This window comes from Vipera ursinii (genome assembly GCF_947247035.1).
Source record: "Vipera ursinii genome assembly, chromosome: 15".
NCBI lineage: Eukaryota > Metazoa > Chordata > Lepidosauria > Squamata > Viperidae > Vipera > Vipera ursinii.
In genome coordinates this window covers 2088196-2109098 of record NC_139528.1, presented here as the reverse complement: position 1 = coordinate 2109098, position 20903 = coordinate 2088196, and the positions used below count along the sequence as shown (strand labels likewise).

The following is a 20903-nucleotide window of genomic DNA, read 5'->3' as shown; positions in this document are numbered from 1 at the left end:
CCTTCTGGGAGATCAAGTCTTAGGGATCTGCCGACAGCGATCTCGCATGATCTTGGCGCAGCACGAAAGGAAAGGGAAAGGAAGAAAAAATGATTTTTTTTTAGAGGTTGCGGGTCGGCCCAGTGAAATTCAAACCAAAGGCCGGCAAGGCCTGGTTTTCCAAGATTTGAGTTTTAAAACGTCCACCATCCTTCTAGTCCTCAGCGTTTTAGGAAGGAAAGCATCCGAAGGTCGGTATGTGTTGTTTTTCTCCCCCTTTCAAACGTCAGAGAATCGATTGTGGCATCATTTTTTCTTTTAATCATAATTGTTTCCGCTTCATTGCTCCTTTTTTTCGTTTTAGCATTTTCTTGCTTTCTTTCAAAAGGGGCAGAGGGTAAAATCCAGAATAATGCTGAATCTGAAAGGCGTAATCTTCAGTTATTTATTTTTCATCCTGTATGAAAAACAAACAAACAAACTCAAATGATTAACTTAAAGCTTAGCTTGACCCAGCATGTTTCATAAGACCAGGTCAAGACCTAGCCTGGGTGGTATAATTTATTAACCTCGGTTCATTCATCCTGGTTTGTTTGCAGAACAGCCTGTGCGTGTTGTCTGCTGAGTTAATCGGTGGTACAGCCTTCTGCCGGAAGTTGGTTTTCTGGGATGGCCTGTGCTTATTCTGGGCTCTGTAGCTTTCGACCAGAAGCAATGGGTGCCTTTACTAACCAGGTTAACAGGGTTGTCTGAACGCAACCAGGAGGGAACGCCACGCAGTGCTAGCAAGCATTCCGAGTGTCGAAGAGAATCGGGAACTTTGCAAAACCAAACTTAGTTTTATGCTTCTGATGACTAGGAAAGCAATTTTTGAGAGGGTAATGATAATTGATGAAAGAGATCAAAGCTTGAAAGAGGGTTTCTCAACCTTGGCCCTTTTAAGAGGAATTCTGGGAGTTGAAGTCCACTCTTCTTAAAAGGGCCACGGTTGAGAGAGACAGAGTTAGAGGGAGTTTCAAAACAGTTAACCTCATTTTTCTAAGGTCCACTTCTGCTCTCCTTAAAAGTCGAGATGTGCAAATGTATTTTTCCTGGGGCTTCAAAGCGACTTGAGAGAGGCTGTTGAGCCACTCTTGGTAAACCGAAGATGATAGCATTAGAAGGCCGACTGGCTGGGGCTGCTGGGCGTTGTAATCTCTCAATTGGCCTGTATGCAATCCGTGGGAGAGTCCTCCAGACTGCAGCCGTCAAAAGCCGCAGGAAGAGAACGTGTGTTTGTGACCACGATGGAGCCTAAACGAGACTGCTGTGAAGTGAATTCAGCCTCGTTTTTACGACCTTTCATTCCGCGGTCATTAAGCGAACCATGCGTCTGTTAAGTGAGCAACGCGGTTGCTTAAGCAAATCTGGCTTCCCCCCTTGACTTTGCTTCTCAAAATGTCGCAAAAGGGGATCACGTGACCCCGGGATGCTTCAGCCTTCATAAGTACAAGTCAGTTGACAAGCCTCTGAACTTTGATCGCGTGATGGGCGGGGAGGTTGCAGTGGTTTAAGTGTGAAAAACGGTCCTGAGTCTTGCTTTTCACTGCTGCTGTAACTTCGGTCACTAAACGAATTGTTGTAAGGCGAGGACTATCTGTACGAGACGGTAATCGTTTGCCTCTCTGGAAGAGTTGCTGCTGTGGAAATTGTAGCCCTCTAGTCTCTCATTGGCAAAGGTTTCAGGGTAGAAAGCGGGAGATCCTGAATTCTAATCCTGCTGTAGGCATAAAGCTGATAATTGTGTGCCAGTCCCTTTCTCTCAGCCCTGGGAAGGAAGCAATAGCAAACCGTTTCTGGGGGAGGAAAAAAAAACTAGCCAAGAAAATTGAAGTTTGCCTAGACTCTAGACAGTCTCCGAAAATCAGACGTGATTGAAGGAAAAAAAGTCACTTTACTTTTTATTTTTAATGGCTGCCTGGTGCGATGGCTCTCAACTTCATTCTTGTGAAGACAGAAATCGTGTATATTTTTTGACACCTGCCTTGAAAAATTCAGTGACTGCAAAAATCACAGCCAAGGCCTTCTGAATTTCTGTTCTTTCATGGAGCAGTTGATATTTAGACAGTTTAGTGGCAGTACAAAAGCAAGTTCCTGATTTATTTTCTTTCTTTCTTTCTTTCTTTCTTTCTTTCTTTCTTTCTTTCTTTCTTTCTTTCTTTCTTTCTTTCTTTCTTTCTTTCTTTTTCTTTCTTTCTTTCTTTCTTTCTTTCTTTCTTTCTTTCTTTCTTTCTTTCTTTCTTTCTTTCTTTCCACTAAATGTTGATATTTTAAACTCCCCCTTCATCCCAACTGGATGGACTTTTTTGGGGGGGGGGTTTCTCACTGAAACGGGGATGAGTGGAGAGAGTTAAAACCCACTTCAACCGGACCTCGGTTCCAATTGGATAAATAAGCCCCCCTATTATTTAAAAGAGTACTTGACAGAGGGGTGAAATATCTTTTGGCTGAAACAGAGTTGAAGCTGGCAACTCTGGCCTTTACCGTGAAAAACCCTCGTAGGATGATTGAAAAACAAGCTAGCATCTAGCAAGGCTGACTCAGTTGGCAGTTAGAGAGGAAACTTGCCAGGCTAATGTGTGGGTGCCCGCCATTGGTTGTTTTGCTCCAGCGTCCAAATGCCCTAATTTCTCCCCACCCTTAATCTTGCCCAGATAAAACCTCAGCAACCAGCTCTGGAGATTGACATGGGAGCAAGGTTTTTCCCCCCACCCCCACAAGAAAAAAGCATCTCTATCATTTGGAAAGGGACGCGGTGGCTCAGTGGGTTAGGATGCTGAGCTTGTCGATCAGAAGGTCGGCAGTTTGGCGGGTCGAATCCCGAGTGCCGTGTAACAGAGTGAGCGCCTGTTACTCGTCCCAGCTTCTGCCAACCTAGCAGTTCGAAAGCACGTAAAAAATGCAAGTAGATAAACAGGGACCACTACGGTGGGAAGGTAACAGCGTTCCGTGCGCCTTTGGCGTCTAGTCATGCCGGCCACATGACCACGGAGACGTCCTCGGACAAGCGCTGGCTCTTCGGCTTTGAAACGGAGATGAGCACCGGCCCCTAGAGTCGGAAACGACTAGCACGCATGTGCGGGGGAACCTTTACCTTTACCTTTTATCATTTGGAAGCTAAAAAGACTCCCCCAACCCACCTTGTGATAAGGTAATACGGTAACACCTTGTGTTATAAGGTGAAAGGTAAAGGTTCCCCCGCACATGCGTGCTAGTCGTTTCCGACTCTAGGGGCCGGTGCTCATCTCAGTTTCAGAGCCGAAGAGCCAGCGCTTGTCCCAGGACGTCTCCGTGGTCATGTGGCCGGCATGACTAGACGCCAAAGGCGCACGGAACGCCGTTACCTTCCCACCGTAGAGGTCCCTATTTTTCTACTTGCATTTTTATGTGCTTTCGAACTGCTAGGTTGGCAGAAGCTGGGACGAGTAACAGGCGCTCTGTTACACGGCGCTCGGGATTCGACCCGCCAAACTGCCGACCTTCTGATCGACAAGCTCAAAAATTTCCATGGATCCGAAAAGTTTGGGGTGGGGGAAAAAAATCTTGGCCATCCTAAGACGCCGAGGACTAGCTGCATGACTCAAAAATGGGCTTTCTGCTCCCATGGGTTGGCATCTTCCCACCCCAGTGAGTTCGGAAATTAATTTTGCAAGATTTCTTCTCCTCCTGCTCCCCACCCACCCCACCTCCAATCAAACTGGCAAATCTCAGCCAGAATAGCTGTGCAATTTCTACCAGACCTTTGTCTCTTTCCCAAAAAATATTTTTTTTTCTTTTTCTGAGGGTCCTTCTTACCCCAAGGAAAAACTGCATGTTCTCCTAAACCGGTTTGGGCATGCTGTTTTCCCAACCACGTCTTGCCTGGCACTGTGGTGCCCCCTTTTCCCCCCAGGGGCCTTGCAACAGAGGGATTATTGGGCGGTGAAGGAGAAGCACACCCCGTTCCAGTTTGGCACGCTAATGCCCAGGTGATACCATCTCTCTCTCTTTCTCTCGGTGCCCTGTGCCCCACTTTGATGCCAGATGGGTAGCATTCCCAGCAAGAACTCCCCTTGTTTTCATTGGGCATCCAACTGTAAGGATTTGCGGAGGGGCAAAATCTTTGAACTCAATCCATCTCCTTTCCCGAATACCAACTTTGACATTCAAAGGAGTATTGGAATTGACAGTAGGGCAGGAGAAATACCAATTTGGTTTAGAAGGCGTTAATATTGTGTTCCAAAAGAATCTTGCCGTGTGCAAAGAGAGATTCACATAGGCATGCACGCCGGTGCAGGAGGAAGAAACATCTTTGTTGTTTGTTTGTTAAAAAAAATCTCCAATGTGAAATTGACGCATCTGCAGAGTGAAAATAATGTCTTTGCCAGGTGAAATCGACGTATTTACAAGGTGAAATTGACCTATTTGCCAAGTGAAATTGACTTAATTTCTATCCAGTTTTTGACCCTGAACACCAGCGTTTCATTTCCTGGGGAATAGTAAATTCGAATCCTGGATTGGGCTTATGGTTCTGTTGTGTGTGCTTTCGAAAGCTGCCATCGCCATGTCTAAACCCTGATTTGAGGCTGTGAATTTAGCAACTCTGGCTAGGGCCAACAGTTTTTGTTTCCTTCTGTTAAATCGTGTCTTGATTCCTGGAGACAGCTTTACAGTTTCCTTGGCAAGGTTTTTTCAGATTTGCCATTCTTAGGACTGGCCCACGCTGGTTTTGTGCCTCAAATGGGATTAGAACTCAAGTCTTTTGGTTTCTAGCTTGATGCCTTAACCCTTACATCAAACTGCCTCTCGCCCACAAATCGCTGCATCGTTAAAATCCCTGATTAATGCACAATCACAATCTCTCCATCTAACTTTCCTTGAAAAGTGCGTTGATCAAAAGAGGCAAAATCATTTTGATCAGGAATAGCGTGTGATAAAAAGATATAAGTCAATTTCTCCTTCTCCCCCCCCCCCCCGCACTTCTGCCTAAAAAGGAACCCATCTCATCCAATTCCAGAAATTATAAGAACGTTTCCGTGTCTCGTTTACAACTTCCAAACCTAGAGAAATCCAATCTTTAGGCTTCTTAAGTCGAGTTAGGTGGGCAAGGTGGTAAAACGGACCGTCCTTCATGAGATCTGGCAGAATGTCGGGCCGAAGGCACAAAAAAACTAGTGAGAACGCATCACACTTCCTGAGAGACATGGATGGCATTGTGCTAGCACAGCGGAGCACAAAGCTGTGAGTTCCTGCCTTCGCCCCCATCCGCGCGGTTGCAACTTGCAACGTCGGCCCAAAATTCAAAATTCAAATGGTTAAGTTGAGATCCGAAGAGGGGAAAGTGGTGATACGCCAGGTCTTCGGGATTCAGCCTGGGATTGGGGTTTTGCAAAACCTTGCAAAACCTTTGTAAAACGTTGCATAATCTTTGCAACAATCTTTGTTGCAATCCACAGGTTCTGGATAGGCATTTATCTCCTTTCCTCCAGCCGGGCGAGGTAGGCTAATACGCCGAGTTCCTTTGCAGGGGTTTAGAAGTAGAAAACCAAATCTGAAGAATTCACCTCCAAGGTTTGGTAACGAGGTAGCCTCGCCACGCCAGCTCTGCTGGTGGCTGGAGGCTCAATTCAGTTTCCCAGGAATTTTTTTGTCCCCCCCCCCCCTAATTAACTTGGCGGGGCCTCTGCGTCAATCCTCCGTGCCAAATTTGTGCTGGAACAAAACGTTCGGCTCTTCCTGCGTTTGCAGAGACACCCCAAAACGCCCAGTTTGCAAAACCTACGTGCTGGGTTATAGGGTCTGGAGGTCTCTTGAGGACTAGAAGCTTGGGGAACAGGCCCAGCCGCCTGCAGCTCAACGGATTCCAGCAAAAGTTGCAAAATTGTCTTTCTCTGGCTAAGGGTTCCCCTCTTCTCCCCAAGTGGATCTCTTGAACTCCCGGCCACCCAAAAATGGCTTTATGGCCAACTGCCTTCCTTAGAAATAGGCTTTTTTTCCTCTTAAATCTTTTAGGGAGGGGTAAACCTGTCGGGCTTCAGGTGTGGGTCCGAAGATGGCCACAGGGTTGGGGGCGATAGAGACCCTGGTGCGACTCCCTCCCTCATTTGCAGAACAGGCCCCTGGAAAGGCTGGCTTTGGAGGTTTCCTTCAGGGATTCCCCAAACCATGATGCAGCGCTGTGCTTCCGATGCCCGGAGAGACTCAGAAGGGACCCTCAATGGGAGGAAAGCAGGGGAAATTTCAGAGGTGCGACTCTGGGTGACAAATCAGAATGTAGAAAGTCCCCATTTATTTAGATTTCCTGTAAATGTCTCATGTCGCGTTTCTCGGCTCCTCTTTTTCAGATTTTTTTTTGGGGCCTTATCATCTCACAGCATCTCCCCCGGGTGGAAAAAAAAAACCCACCTCCCATCCCCGCATCCGTCTTTCCACCCACCCTTTTTAAATTTCAAATCTCTCCCCCACACCCTCTGTGGCTCCCAGGGGCTGGATTTTAGGGAGAGAGGGATAGGGGGGGGGGGAAAGCCATCGGCGCATGCTCTGGAGAACCAAGGCTTTGCATCTTCCCACCAGGACACGCTGGTCTCGGTTGTGAGCGAGCTCCCGTTTCACGCCGACGTCTTTCCTAGATTTGATTGGCCGTCGGCGAGGCATGCCACTAGACCTCATTGAGGAGGCCGCCTGCTTAGCAAGCTTTTAAGAGTGGCTTCTGAACTGGTCACCTTCCAGCCATTCTTGATTGGATGCTGGCCATATTGGGGTCTTCGGTCAGGGTGTGAGACACACGGAGTAGCACACCCACAATTCTTGGCGGCCCTTTTTGCAGCCTGTTTGTTGCCATCTTGAAAACTTTTGCAGAAAACAGGAAAAGATGCTCGAACCCAGGTTGAAAGGACAAGTGGGAGGGAAATAAATCTGTTTTGGAAATTGCTAGAGCTGCCTTTGGAGATTTCCTCTTTGCTACCCTCCATTCAATCTAAGATTCCTCCTTGGCTGTTTTCGTCAAGGTGGTTTAGCCTGGCGATTAAACTAAACCCAGTTTGGGGTTCAGCTACCTGAAAGATATTCAGAAAAACGCTGGTTGGTTGGTTGGTTATTTTTCTTTTTAGCCCTAAAATATTTCACTCTTCCTTTGCACGGAAGTTCTTCTTCCCCTTTTTCAAACTTTTTCGATTCCTGGATTTTTTTTTTTCCTGCCGTGGATCAAGAGGGATTTTGAGACAGGCGCGGGAATGGAAGCAAACTTTGATCCGATGTAGGTTTCGTGTTCGTATGGGTTTATTTCGGCCGAATTGCAGGAGAGAAAAAAAGACACCATCGTTCCCATTTGAAACCGTAGCTCAGATTCTTTCCCCAAATCTCTTGATTCCGGTATCACAAACAGGACTAGAGTTTCCCCTGGGCACGTGCAGAGTGTTTTCATCTTGCCAGCAAGAAATGGCACATGGGGTTTTTTTAGCCTTAAAAAAAAAAAACCAAACTGAAAAGTAGTGAAGTTGTTCAGTGAGATGCACCCTGTTTTACGACCTTTTGTGCCCTGGTGGTTAAGCAAATCGCCGCAGTTTAATAATCCTCTGACGAGGATTGCTAAACGAATCCAGCTTTCCCTACGGAATTTGCCCATTGGAAGCCGGCTGGGGAGGGGGCAAGCGGGGATCACGGGACCCCAGGGCGCTGCAACTGTCATATGTCCACGCCAGTTGCCAAGTGCTCGATTTCTGATCACGTGGACCACAGGGATGCTATGACGGTTGTAACTGCGAGGACCTGTTGTAAATCATCTTTTTTTGCATTGCTGTTATAAATCTGGTCACTAAATGAACAGTTGTGAGGACTAACAATCTGTGTCTCTGCCACCCTGAGCACTCAGCCTTCCCAACAGCCTTGCAGAAGTTTTTTTTTTTTTTTAAACCAGGGCTAGTCCTCGCCTTACGACCACAATACAGCCCAAAATTTCTGTTGCTAACTGAGACGGTCGTTGAATGAATTTTGCCCCATTTTTACGGCCTTTATTGCCACAGTTGTTAAGTTAGTGACCCAGTCATTAAGCAAATCTGGCTTCCCCATGGGTGGTCGCAAAAGGGGATCACGTGACCCTCGGACACTGCAACCATCGTAAGTACATGCCAGTTTCCCAGGGTCCGAATTTTGATCACATGACCATGGGGATGCTACAACGGTCATAAGTGTGAAAAACGGTCACAAGTCCCCCCCCTTTTTTTTTTTCCAAACGGTCCCTAAACAAACTATTGTAAGTCAAGATCTACCTGTGCTTTAACAATGCTGGTTTGTTTCAGGAGTCTGAAACCGATGCCAGATTCCATGCAATTCCCGGAAACAATTCAAGCCAGATATGGATTTATTGCAAAATTAAGGCCAGGTCTGGCCTGGCCTGTTGCTCTTGTGCCAACAGGCAGATGTTCACCAGGAAAAGACTTTTTTTGGGGGGAGGGAAAGAATGAAACCAACTTTGATTTCGTGGACAGTTCTTTTTTTGGACACCCCAAAACATGTTTGGAGGTGCCTCATGGCTCGTCCCCTTTTGCCCATTTTTGTTGCTAAGCTTGGGCGAGAATTGGGTCAGGATTTTTAGTTCCTGGTAGGCAAAGCCCCACTCCCTTGACACACTCCAAAAGGACCTTTGATTGATGCCTCTTTTCCTTTGCAAAACTCCAGGCAGGAATTCCAAAGGCCAAGCCCAACCTAACCAAAACCAGGCAGCCATTCCACAGGGAGAAGCTGTGGGACCTGGGGAGATGGAGGGGAGGGGAGGGGGTGGGCGGCAGCGGAGAAACCCAGCCTTACAGCAAAGGTGGTTCAACCTGGCATTTCCATCTTATTTTATTTGCACCCTGGGCTGAGCCCGGCGTGAGTTCGTGCGTGAGTTCGTGCCAGCTTGCAGTCTGCGTCAGGTTCCGAACAGAACGCCTTGTGCAAAAAGAGAGCCCACAATCTCACGGGATTAAACTCAGGGGAAGCCAAGGACGGGCACGCAATGCCCCAGGCTTCCAGGGCGGGCGCCAACGGTGGGAAAAGAGTGGGACACATTTTCCGGGCTGCCATGCAGCTAGTCTCAAAGTCTGAGAAGACTTGTGGGGCAGGGATGAGGGGGGGGGGAAGTTTCCCCTTTGGTTCCGTGCCCAGCAAGGGCTGCGGGCTGAGCTGGCATAGCTGGGGGTGTTAACCCTGCTAGGCGCCACACCTAAACCTTCGGTCAGAATGCCCTCGCTTCCCCACCACGCCCGGCAGTTTTTCAACCCAGCCTGCCCACCCCTTGCCCAGCCGGTCGAGCCTGCTTGGCAGAGAGGGGAGAGGCAGCCCTGTCAAAGCCCATTCCTGCCCCCACCTACCCACCCGCCCCCTTCTTCCCCCTGCCCTGGCAAAGGCAAACAGCCCTCCTGGCGGGCACCCAAGTTGCCAGGGAGTGGCCACCGCCCAGACCGACTCGCTCCCCCGGGCGAGAAGGGGCATGCCACGAGTTTCTCCTCCTCCCTCCCTGCCTCCCTTCCCGTCTGCCCCCCAGAACCCGGCCCCACCTCTCTCTCTGCATCCTTGCCCAGGACACCTGAACGATCTGGGGCAAGGGAGAGGAAGAAGGTGAGGCAGCCAGCCTGGGGGGAAAAGTCCATCTTTTCCCCAAGCCAGAAGGGTTTGCTTGCGGCGCAAACAGCGCCTCTGAGCATGGGCGAAGGGCGAGAGGGGGCGTGCGGGATCGATCAATGGCGGTGGCTGGGCTTTCTCTCTCTCTCTGCGCCGGCCTTTTCCTATTTGTTATCTGTTTTATAATGTAATAAAGAGTTCAGATCTGGAACGATTGGAGAGTGGAGGAGGGCGAAATGCCAGCTTTACGGCTTTGGAAGACCTCGAGATGGAGGGAAGGAAGGAAGGAAGGAAGGAAGGAAGGAAGGGAGGGAGGGAGGGAGGGAGGGAGGGAGGGAGGGAGGAAACAAAGTGGATTCTCAACACAGGTTTCACCTGTGCAGAATCTGCTGGGGGGATCCAGCTGAATCTTGGCCTAAGCAATGAGCCAATGCTAATTCCGATAGGACACACATTTAATGGTCTGCGGCTATTTTAATAGGATTTTCATGGTCAGCTGTGAGTTGAATGGGAATTGAAGTCCACCCCTCTTAAAGCAGGCTGGCTGGGGGATTCTGGGAGTAGAAGTCCACCCATCTTAAATCATGCTGAGCAACCCCGTTTTGGCTCTCCTGAATGGCACCATCCCCCCCGATTGTTCTCCTATCGATGCTCAGCCTAGTAGGTCAGATCCCGTACATCTGGGCAAAGGGGATCCTGCCGAGGACTCCCCCTCCCATCTTCCCCAGCCAATTCAAGAGGAAGAGGGGGGACTACATCTGGTGTGTCACAACGAGCCTCCTACGTCTCTGCCTCCATCACCCAGCGAAGGTTCAAAGCTGCTTGCCTCCGCCAGAGACACCCGGTGTCAGGCGGGACCAAATTTATCTTTCCTAGGAAATCTCTTCTTCAGGTGGTTATCGAAGGACTTGATCTGCGCCGTGTAACCTCCAGTGCAACCTCTTCCTCCTGCGTGGAGATGCAGACTCCCTCCGTAAGCACATCCTCCGTTGCTTGCCTTCCTCTTGTTGACGGCGGGACTGGGAACATGTCCTCATTCACCGTCAGCCCAGCCAGAGAACAGAAACGAATCCTATTACATTGAGTAAAGCTACATCGACAGAATCTTGCCCGTCTGAAAGTATACAAAGTCCTTGACACACAAGCAGAATAGAGCCCAAATATCTGTGGTTCAGCTTCCTGCCTGAGCAGGGGTTGGACTAGAAGACCTCCAAGGTCCCTTAAAGCTCTGTTGTTCTGCTATTCTTTTCTCCTTCCTTCTTTCCTTTATTTTTTAAGGAGAGATTGGACAGACATGTCTGAAATGGTCTAGGGTTTCCTGCCTGAGCTGGGGGTTGGACTAGAAGACCTCCAAGGCCCCTTCCAGCTCTCTTCTTCTGTTATTCCTAGTCCAGCAACTTGTCCGCTCTGAACCGCCCCACTGATATCGCTGACTCTTTTCCCCCCTTGCAGGTGAGGCAATGGGTAGCCCTGAAGATGACCTGATTGGCATACCTTTCCCGGAGCACAGCAGCGAACTCCTGGGTCGTCTGAACGAGCAGCGTCGCCGAGGGATGCTGTGCGACGTTACTCTCCGAGCCCAGGGCTCCGAGTACCAGAGTCACCGGGCCGTGTTGGCCGCCTGCAGCCGCTACTTCCAAAGGCTTTTCGCCGGCCCCTGCATGGCTGTGTGCGAGCTTGATTTTGTGGGTGCAGACGCCTTGGGGGCCCTGCTGGACTTCGCCTACACCGCCACCCTGACCATCAGCACGGGCAGCCTTTGCGAGGTGTTGCGCGCCGCACGCATCCTGGAGATCCCGTGCGTCATCGCGGCTTGCGTGGAGATCCTGCAGGGAAATGGCTTGGAGGCTCCCGTGCCGGATGACGCCGCTCGGGAGCGTGCCCGGCGATACCTGGAAGCTTTCGGCACGCTGCCCAACATGGAAGGTGACCTGGCCGAGCCCCCCGCCTGCCCAGCTCCTCGCCGTAGTAAAAAAACACGCAAGTTCCTGCAAGCCAAAGGCTCGCGACTAAACAACCACACCACAGAGATTTCTCCTTCCTTGTCTCCGGCATCGACAGAGACTCAGGAGCGCCCCAGTCCGCCCAGCCAGGCCTCACCTGCCCCAGCGTTGGGCCACCCCCGCGAGGAGGAGGAAGAGGTCATGCCCCCCTCTCGTACCTTCCCCTTCCCGTACGTTCCCGGCCTCTCTCTAGAAGACCTGGGTTCGGATGACGAGCCCACGGACCAGGAGATTCTTTCCTACATGCGTCGATTAAACCAGGAAGGTCTGTCCGTCGGTCTCGACCCCCCAGACAAGTTGGTACGCAAACGGCGCTCCCAGATGCCTCAGGAGTGTCCGGTCTGTCACAAGATCATCCATGGGGCAGGGAAGCTACCTCGCCACATGCGGACCCACACCGGGGAGAAGCCGTTCGCCTGTGAGGTGTGCGGCGTCCGTTTTACTCGGTAAGGGTTGACCTTGCCTCAGAGCTAACGTTTCCCCAAATCCCCAAATTAATTCCAATATTGAGAGGCTGGGTATCAAGTATTGGTTTCAGACAGACCAAGAGTGTATAATTTGGGCAGGAAGGAGGGAGGGATGGAGAGAGGAAAGGAAAGGAAGGGAAGGGAAGGGAAGGAGGAAGGAGATAGAGGAAGGGAGGGAGGGAAGAATGAAGGGGAAGGGAAGGAAAGGATGAAGGAAGGAGAGAGAGAAAAAGGGTGGGAGGAAGAAAAGAGGGAGGAAAGGAGAAAGGAAGGAGAGGGAGACAAGAAAGGTTATGAAATAGGGAAAGACTGACTTAACAAATGTTTCACTTAGCAACAGAAAGTTTAGGCTCAATTGTGGTCGTAACTCGAGGTCGCCCTGTAACTGCATCTCAAAAATTAGTTCCCTCTTGCTCACTCCATCTTCTTGGCTTCCTTTCCATCATCCTAAAGACTTTAAGTGTGAAAGCCCCCTGAATTTAAACCCCCATCTCTTCTTTCCCCAGGAACGACAAACTCAAGATCCACATGCGCAAACACACTGGCGAGCGTCCCTATTCCTGTCCCCACTGCACCGCTCGCTTCCTCCACAGCTACGATCTGAAAAACCACCTCCATTTGCACACGGGCGCCCGTCCCTACGAGTGCTGCCTTTGCCACAAAGCCTTCGCCAAGGACGACCACCTCCAGCGTCACCTGAAAGGCCAGAACTGTCTGGAAGTCCGCACCAGGCGCCGGCGCAGAGGTCCCGATCCGGAGGCCGACTCCCTGGTACCCACGGGAATCGCCTTGTCCACCGCTCAACTTGGCTTGGCCAACGGGCGCAGGGAGGAACTACACAACTACTGGCCTGCTGGGGCAGCCGTGAGGTCGCCTGCCCCCAAGGAGGAAGAGGAGGAAGAGGAAGAAGGAGCTGAAGAGGGGCCGCAGAAGGAGGGGCCCCCGGCAGCTGTCCAAACGGCATAACTTCCTCACTGCAGAACTCGTTTGTGCACTATTTCTTTTCATCCGCTCAGCCAGACCGTCAGTGGCGAGATGATATGCTATTCCCGGACATTGTCGCGGAGACAAAATGCACTAGGACCCACTTCCCCACTCTCCAATTCCGTGCCTTAAGCAGCCTATAAAGCCAAGGAGAGTGGGGTCAAGTGGATTGGGGGAGGGGGGGTGTCGGAGGGCACCAAGAACCAATTGGTGCCCGTTTGCTCAGGGTGTCTAAAATAAGCATATATTTTGCAGGGAAGGAAGTACGGTTGAGTTTTGCTTCCCCGGCCAATGAAAAGCAAAAGGGCAGGGAGGGGCTGTTTTGGGGGACATTGCTTCACATTAGGAAGGAGAAAAGAGTGAGAATGCAGGCGGGGGGCGCGATTTCTTCTTTCCCTTCTCTGTTAAGGATATTGTTCAGATCCTTTTTTTAGGATCAGGAAGGGAGAGACGGGACAAGGCTGATTCCCTTTCCTGTCCCAAGTGCAGAAATTCAATTCGAAACAAATTCTCTTGCTCAGAGAGGCTGGCATCCATTTGGATGACACGTCAGAGCTTAGTTGCTGCATTTTGGGGGTTCCCCCCCCCATTTCAGGAGGTTAAAAACAAGATAATGCCTTTTTACCCCACCAGATCATTCCAAAGTTCTCTGCAAAGCTGGCCTCCTGCTCTCGGCCCCATCATCCCCAGACTTGCTGCCACAGGGGAGATAGGCGTGGCGTCCCTTGTTTTCCCCACGGACATATTACAGTTAGTCCTTGACTTAACAGGCGTTCCGTTTAGTGACCTCCGAAGTTACAACAGCATTGAAAAGAGTGACTTTTTCACACTTGGCAACCGTCGCACCATCACGTGATTCAACACTTGGATACTCAGCAACTGGTCCGTATTAAGGACCATTGCAGTGTCCGGGGTGTGTGTCTGTGTGTGTGTCACGTGATCGCCTTATGCGACTTTCTGACAAGTGAAATCAGTGGGGAAGACGAGTCTGTTGCTAACTTAGCAACGGCTGCCATTCGCTCAACAAGCGAGGTCATAAAATGGGGGCAAGCCTCCCTGAACATCTGTCTTGCTTAGCCCCAGAAATTTTGGGCTGCACTGTGTCGTCATAAGTCAAGGACTACCTGTATCCTTTGGGCCAAGCCTGCTGCGTCCAGTCGGCGTGTGGACTTGAGTCCACTTTTTTTTTTTTTTGAAATTCCATCGGGGGAAATTCAAATAGATTCAGTTGGTCCAGATTTGGACCAATCTCTGCACTGCTTTCTTTTTTGAAATCTCCTGGCCTGAGCTCGGCTGCCCCCTGGTGGCTTGTCTTGCACAGTGCAGTAGGCTGCGCTCTGCACGCTGGCTCAGATCCTTTATAGCTTTGACCCCTCCCAGCAATGAAAGGGGGGGCTGCAATAAAGCTGAAAACTCCCCCCAAAAAACACACACTGGCCCCCCCAGCTTGTTGCAAAACGATTAGCACATAAATGTGGGAGGGGGGGAGAAGGCTCCCATCTCCTCCATTGCCGAAGCCTCACTCCCCCCCCCCACTTCCTCAACCAAAGGTACCCCACAGGCAGTTTGCACAAAACAAATATTTTTATTTTTATTTTGAAAAAAGGAATGACCCCTTATGACTTTTCTGGGCAACCTCTTTCCTTGCATCCCTGACTTGATTGCACTAAGATAGGCCTTTACAAGAGGAAAATTTTCACTTTTTTTTTTTTTTTTTTGCACAAGGGTTTGCATTTTCCTGGAGATAGAGATGAAATTGTGTGTGTGTGTCTGTGTCTGTGTGTGAAAACCTGCAGGGAGCTCCCGCCCTCCGGAAGTATTTGCTGAGAGTTAATCTGTATTTAAGAGAGATAATATATTTTAACACACCCCTCCCCCGTTTCCCTTCCTCTTCAATCCCAATCTCTCCCCCCCCCCCCCGCCCCGCTTCCAGGAAGAGAGGAAATAACTCGATTTCCCTTAGCTTTGAAAGTGCCTTTGTGTTTAAACTTGAATTAGCTACTTGAAACCAAGAAAGAAAAGAGAGAGAGAAAGAGAAAGAAAAAAAAGGCGGTTCCTGATTGTTTTCTGCAATGATTCCTGTTTTAATTTCCACGCGTTGGAAGATTTTTCGAGTAAACACTCCCTCTCTTACGGTGCCCTACCTGGCAGGGGTAGTGCTAGTTGGAGGGGGGAGGGGGGGAAAAAATAAGCATATTTACTTGGACTGTTTTGGAAAAGGAGACCGTTCCTGCTTTTGGTTTTATTTTTTTAAACTATTGTTATTGTTGTTAGCGTGCTGGAATTCAAGGGGACTTTTGATCTGTGCCGATGGCTTGATAATAAAATGGAGAGGAGGGAAGCACTGTCGTACGGGGTTGTGTGTCGGTGTATCTTTTGCTCGCTTTTTCCGTGGCACCTTCGGATCGCAACCTTCAAGGAAATTGTTGATTTAAAAACAAACAAACAGGCATGGTGAATGTGCAGCTGTGTTTGAGGTAAATCTTGAGCTGCTAGATTTCTACCATAAGATGCATCTCTCCTTGAGCTGCTAGATTTCTACCATGTGGTCCAACTCTCCTTGAGCTGCTAGATTTCTACCATAAGATCCATCTCTCCTTGAGCTGCTAAATTTCTACCATGTGGTCCAACTCTCCTTGAGCTGCTAGATTTCTACCATAAGATCCATCTCTCCTTGAGCTGCTAGATTTCTACCATATGGTCCCACTCTCCTTGAGCTGCTAGATTTCTACCATAAGATCCATCTCTCCTTGAGCTGCTAGATTTCTACCATAAGATCCATCTCTCCTTGAGCTGCTAGATTTCTACCATGTGGTCCAACTCTCCTTGAGCTGCTAGATTTCTACCATGTGGTCCAACTCTTTGTGAGCTGCTAAAATTTCAACCATAAGGTCCATCTCTCCTTGAGCTGCTAGATTTCTGCCCTACAGTCCTATTTATAAAATTCCTTTTTGACTTTGGGTGACTTCAGGGAGGTTGAAGGACCCATCCTGAAAGCCATCGCATCTGAACTCTAAATGTAAAAACGAGTTGGAGGCTAGTCAGTACCAAGAACGGGAGACCACCAAAAAATCTACATGCTGTAAAACAGATCGGAAAGCGTTTGTTGTTGTTGTGTTTTTCCAACGACGTCTGTCTTTTTGCCAAAAGTCTGAATTCTAAAAGATCTTTGACGAACGTAAAAAGATTTTGGGGTGGTGGTGGTGGGGGGGGGGTGAAAATAATTCCATATTTCGTCTCGTTGAATCGCTCCGTTGAATGCTGTCAGGTAGATATCTTCTCTTTACGTAGACGAGGTTTAAGGAAAAAGACATTTTTTCCGGATTCTGTTTCCAATTTCATCGGAGGGAGATTGTTGCTCAGTTCTGACTTCTTCTAATTCTTCACCGCTGCTCATCTCGGCCTCGTTTTGATAGCTGAAGTCAAGATGGCTGAAAAGCAGGGGTGGGGGGAAGGAAACACGCATGCATCTTTATTTTATTTTATGTTATTTTTCCTTTATTTTCTTTTTGTTTTGTATTTTCTTTTACATTTATTTTTAACTCGCCTGCGGTGGGACAGCATCACCTGCCAGAAAGTCCCTGGCTTGTAAAAAAAAAAAAGGAGTTTAAAAGTCCGTCAAATATGTTGGCTTTTTTCTTGACTCAAAAGGAACAAGGGGGAAAGAACACACGTTTTAAAAATAATTTTTGTAAATATATTTTCCTGATTTATCTTCACGTGCCACGATGTGGCTTGTTGGGGGCCGACCCAGCAAGTTTGACACCTCCGGTCATTCGTAAGTCACTGTTTGTGTACTAATTCAGGGGTGTCCAAACTTGACAACCTTACGTCCGGTGGACTGCAACTCCCAGAATTTCTCAGCCAGCCACTGGGGCTTCTTTCCAGGATTAAGCCACCATTCAACCAATAAACCATGATTAAACCGATTCAGCAAAGATTAAACCTAGATTCAATGCAGAAACCCTACCAATGTAGCTTGGCTGTACCCTCTGGCTGTTTGACAGTACAGTACAGAGAGAGAGACAGTTTCCCTCACCCTTCCACCCCTGCAGTGCGGTCCTCTCTGGATCTATTGTGGGAACGGCCGATGGTGGCGTTCGCTTCTCACCTTGTGCCCGAACTCGACGTACTGCTCTCGTCGTCTGAGCTGGGGGATGAGTCTTCCTGGCTTTCATTACCCTCCTCTTCCTCCTCCTCCTCCTTCAATTGTGCCAAGATTTTCCTCGCCAGCTCCGGAGGCAACGCGCGGCACCCGCCTTCTCCTGTCACCGCCCGCATGATCCGTGTCTTCAGCAACCGGCGCTGCTTCTGTCGTTTCTCATCCGGGACGCCACGCAGCGCATGGACCGCGTTCGTCCAGAGCACCATCGCCTCTTCGTCACTCGAGTCTCTAAAAGAGGGTTTGAGAAGAAAGTGTTTTACAGAGGGGTCCCGGGGGGATCTCTGGGCTCAGGGCTTTCCTTGCAGACGTTTTGTGACCCAACTAGGGAACATCACCAGTGCTAGCAAGGAAAGGGGTTTGCAGAGAGGAGGAGAAAGGCTGTTTCACTTAACAACTGCCGTAACTGCAGACATTTACATTTCCTCGTCTATGTCACCCTGGTAGGTGAGGGGGGCCATACAGATGGAGCAGGTGTTGTTGAGGATCTTGTAGCATTCAGGGCAGTAGATCCCTGCCAAGGATAGGGGGAAAAAACAACAAGTAACATGTGAATCCACCCACACATCTCCCTTTCTGGCCCTCTAGATGCTTGCTAGGCCCCAGCACCCATAATCCCCAACCCAATGGGACTGTAGTCCATAGGGCCTTTAAAAAACCCAAATTCAAGGCGTGTGCCTGCAGTCCTTGCTTATTGCCTGCCTTGTTTGAAGTTACAACAAGGTTGTGGCTGATCACGTTGACCATTAGGGTTCCCTGCCTGAGCAGGGGGTTGGACTAGAAGACCTCCAGGGTCCCTTCCAACTCTTGGAAAACCAGCTGGTTATTGACTGGTTCCTTCCATTTCCCCCCACCGCTGTTGTTCTCCCTTTGCTCATTTGTTTCCACACCTCGACACGCTGGCGTGATGCACGTCACAAAGTCCTCGCTGTCCACGCCTCTCTGGATTTTCCCGCAGCCCATGCAATACGCTTCATGGACCCCCAGCTTCTTGGCCAGCCACCGACAAAGGCGGAATCTGCAACGGAGGGCAAGGACGAGTGTTTGAGAGAGCGTGAATGTGTGACGTGGGAGGAGAAAGCAGCTCAGCCTTGCTTCTTGTGTGCCTTCGGTGTGAGTTTGTTCGCCGAGTTGTGATGTGCGGGCCTCTGTCCACTACCATGGTGTGAGTCTCGCCATTCTGGGCTGTCCTACGGGCAAAACGTCACATTTAATTTCAACAGTCCTTGACTGTTCATTTAGTGAACCGTTCAAAGTTTACAGCAACACTGGAAAAAGGGTAGCGGTATTCCAGTATTTGAGGGGCTGCCCCAAAGAATTGGGGGGTCACGTCATTCACCAAAGCACCAGAGAGTAGGACGAGAAACAACGGATGGAAGCTGATCAAAGAGAGAAGTGTCCTGGAATTACGGAGAAACGTCCTGACAGTGAGGACCATTAACCAGAGGAACAGCTGGCCACCAGAAATCGTGGGCGCTCCATCCTTGGAGTTTTTTAAGAAGAGGCTAGACAGCCACTTGTCTGAAATGGTACGGGTTCTCCTGCTTGAGCAGCGGGCTGGACTAGAAGACCTCCAAGGCCCCTTCCAGCTCCTATTCTATTCTATTCTATTCTATTCTATTCTATTCTATTCTATTCTATTCTATTCTATTCTATTATTCTATTCTATTCTATTCTATTCTATTCTATTCTGTTCTGTTCTGTTCTAATTCTATTTCAATTCTATTTCTATTCTATTCTATTCTATTCTATTCTATTCTATTATTCTATTCTATTCTATTCTATTATTCTATTCTATTCTATTCTATTCTATTCCATATTTTCTATTCTATTCTATTCTATTCTATTCTATTCTATTCTATTCTATTCTATTCTATTCTATTCTATTCTATTCTTCTATTCTATTCTTTATTCATTTTACAGAATTGTGTATGACTGCCCTGGTAAATGTCTTACTTCGATGCCAAGACGAGTAAAATATTTCGGTGGCCTTCATCCGCAGAGTTTTGCCGCACAGCCTTAAGCACAGCGCTCATAAGCTTGGTCCTTCGAGTCAAAATCGTATTGTAGAGGTAGCAGATCCGCTCCTAAATTTTGGGAAGGAAGTTTCATTTCCTTCAAACCTCAGAGATTGCCGGTGGCAAAGACGGCAACGTGACGCAACTCTCGGTTGCGTGGGCTTGCAGCTAGCCTCAGAAGAGTCGGCAGCCACATGTAATGTGAGTTTCCCTACGTCTTTAGCTTGCCCCCAAATAAAAGACCACCTTCCTGGTTGCGAGGTAGGCCACAGGAGAGGGCGGAAGTGGGGACAACTCACCCGTTCCCGAGAAGGATAATACCATGCGCAGAGAACTCGCCGCATACGTTGTACGTATGTGCCAAAGATGGCACTGAATAAGCAGATCCCGTACATGAGGCCTGGGGAAGAGGGAGACATGAAAAAGACGGGTGAACACGCATTCTCTGCCTCGAGCAGGGGGTTGGGATAGATGACATCTAGGGGCCCTTCCAACTTGATAATTCTGTGGTCGTCATTATGTCAGAGGAAACAGGCTTGGGCTGGGACCGAATTGGAAGCAAGAGACGGAAGGAGAAAGGAAGTTTGGCTAAAAGTTAGGGAAAATATCTTAAATAATTTGGCCAAATATCAGCCGGCTTTACGCTGGCATGGAGTAAGGGATTTTTTCCCCCTCTTTCGTTCCCCACCTTGCTTCCAAGTCTGTCACAGAGTTGTTAAGTTAGTAACACCGTCGTAAAGTGAAACCGGCTTCCCCCATTGACTTTGGTTGTCAGAAGGTTGCAAAATGGGGATTATGTGACCCCGGGACTCTGCGATCGTCACAAATGTGAACCAGTTGCCAAGCATCTGTGACCATCGGGATGCTGCAATGGTCGTCAGTGGGAAACACAGTCCTACGTCCTTTTTTTCAGGACCGTTCTAACTTTGAACAGTCGCTAAATGAACTTTGGTAAGCCGAGGACTATCTGTAAAGTCTCTTCTCTTTTATAGCAGTCTCGTTCTTCCCATCCCTACTTTCTGCTTTATATATATATAAAAAAATCTCCTGCTAAGTCATTCTTGGGGGAAACAACCAGTACAGGCAGAGGATCCGGTCAGTTTCACTGAAGACAGGGAAGGAAATTCAGTGAAACTGGCGGGGTTTCTTCCTTGGGGAGCAGGAACGGAAGGAGTTCCTGAAGTCCAGCTACCGATCACGAGGTAACCGTCGTAGTCAGGCTCCGATGGGCGCAGACGGCATTTTGGGGACACCACGCTGATATTCCCCTCCTGAAGCACGTCAAAGGCAGAGACCAAGTCGCGGTAGAGCTCACTGGTGTAGCCGGAGCCGTTCACACTGATAGTGGTCGTCACCGGAGCTGCAGAGAAAGAAAAGGAAGTAGGGTGGCCTCTCTTTCTGCTTTTGGGATCATAGAGTTTGGGGGGGGGCTTTCTTGGCAACCTTTCCTTCCCTGTCTTTTCCTATTTGTCTTCCTTTCCTTTCCTTTCATCCCATTTCCTTTCCTTTCCTTTCCTGCCTCTTCCTTTGTCTTTCTTTCCTTTCCCTTCCTTCCCTTGTTCCTTCCTTCCTCTCCCATTCTCCTCTTGTCTTCCTCCCTCCCTCCTCCTCTTACTTTCACTTTCACTTTCCTCTCCTCTCCCCTTCCCTTTTTCCTTCATCTCTATCCCCT

The 20903-nt window shown here is 49.0% G+C and overlaps 2 protein-coding genes across 3 annotated transcripts in view; one reads left to right on the top strand and one right to left on the bottom strand.

The window, feature by feature from the left end:
- ZBTB7B (zinc finger and BTB domain containing 7B) overlaps positions 1–13236 on the top strand; it is a 26819-nt gene extending 13583 nt beyond the window's left edge. For both annotated transcript variants that reach the window (XM_083374506.1, XM_083374505.1), the window contains exons 2-3: positions 11050–12046; positions 12574–13236. In XM_083374506.1, coding sequence (XP_083230632.1) covers positions 11058–12046; positions 12574–13033 — 1449 coding nt within the window. In that variant the 5' untranslated portion in view covers positions 11050–11057 and the 3' untranslated portion in view covers positions 13034–13236. The remainder of the gene's footprint in view (positions 1–11049; positions 12047–12573) is intronic.
- A 2664-nt stretch (positions 13237–15900) lies between these two features.
- The window catches only part of DCST2 (DC-STAMP domain containing 2), a gene marked incomplete at its 5' end in the record, with an annotated part of 28073 nt that continues 23070 nt past the window's right edge, over positions 15901–20903 (bottom strand). Inside the window, 7 exons of the mRNA XM_083374557.1 lie at positions 15901–16482; positions 17163–17444; positions 17634–17727; positions 18104–18231; positions 19170–19300; positions 19531–19631; positions 20424–20591. Of these exons, the coding sequence (XP_083230683.1) occupies positions 16350–16482; positions 17163–17444; positions 17634–17727; positions 18104–18231; positions 19170–19300; positions 19531–19631; positions 20424–20591 (1037 nt within the window). The 3' untranslated portion in view covers positions 15901–16349. The remainder of the gene's footprint in view (positions 16483–17162; positions 17445–17633; positions 17728–18103; positions 18232–19169; positions 19301–19530; positions 19632–20423; positions 20592–20903) is intronic.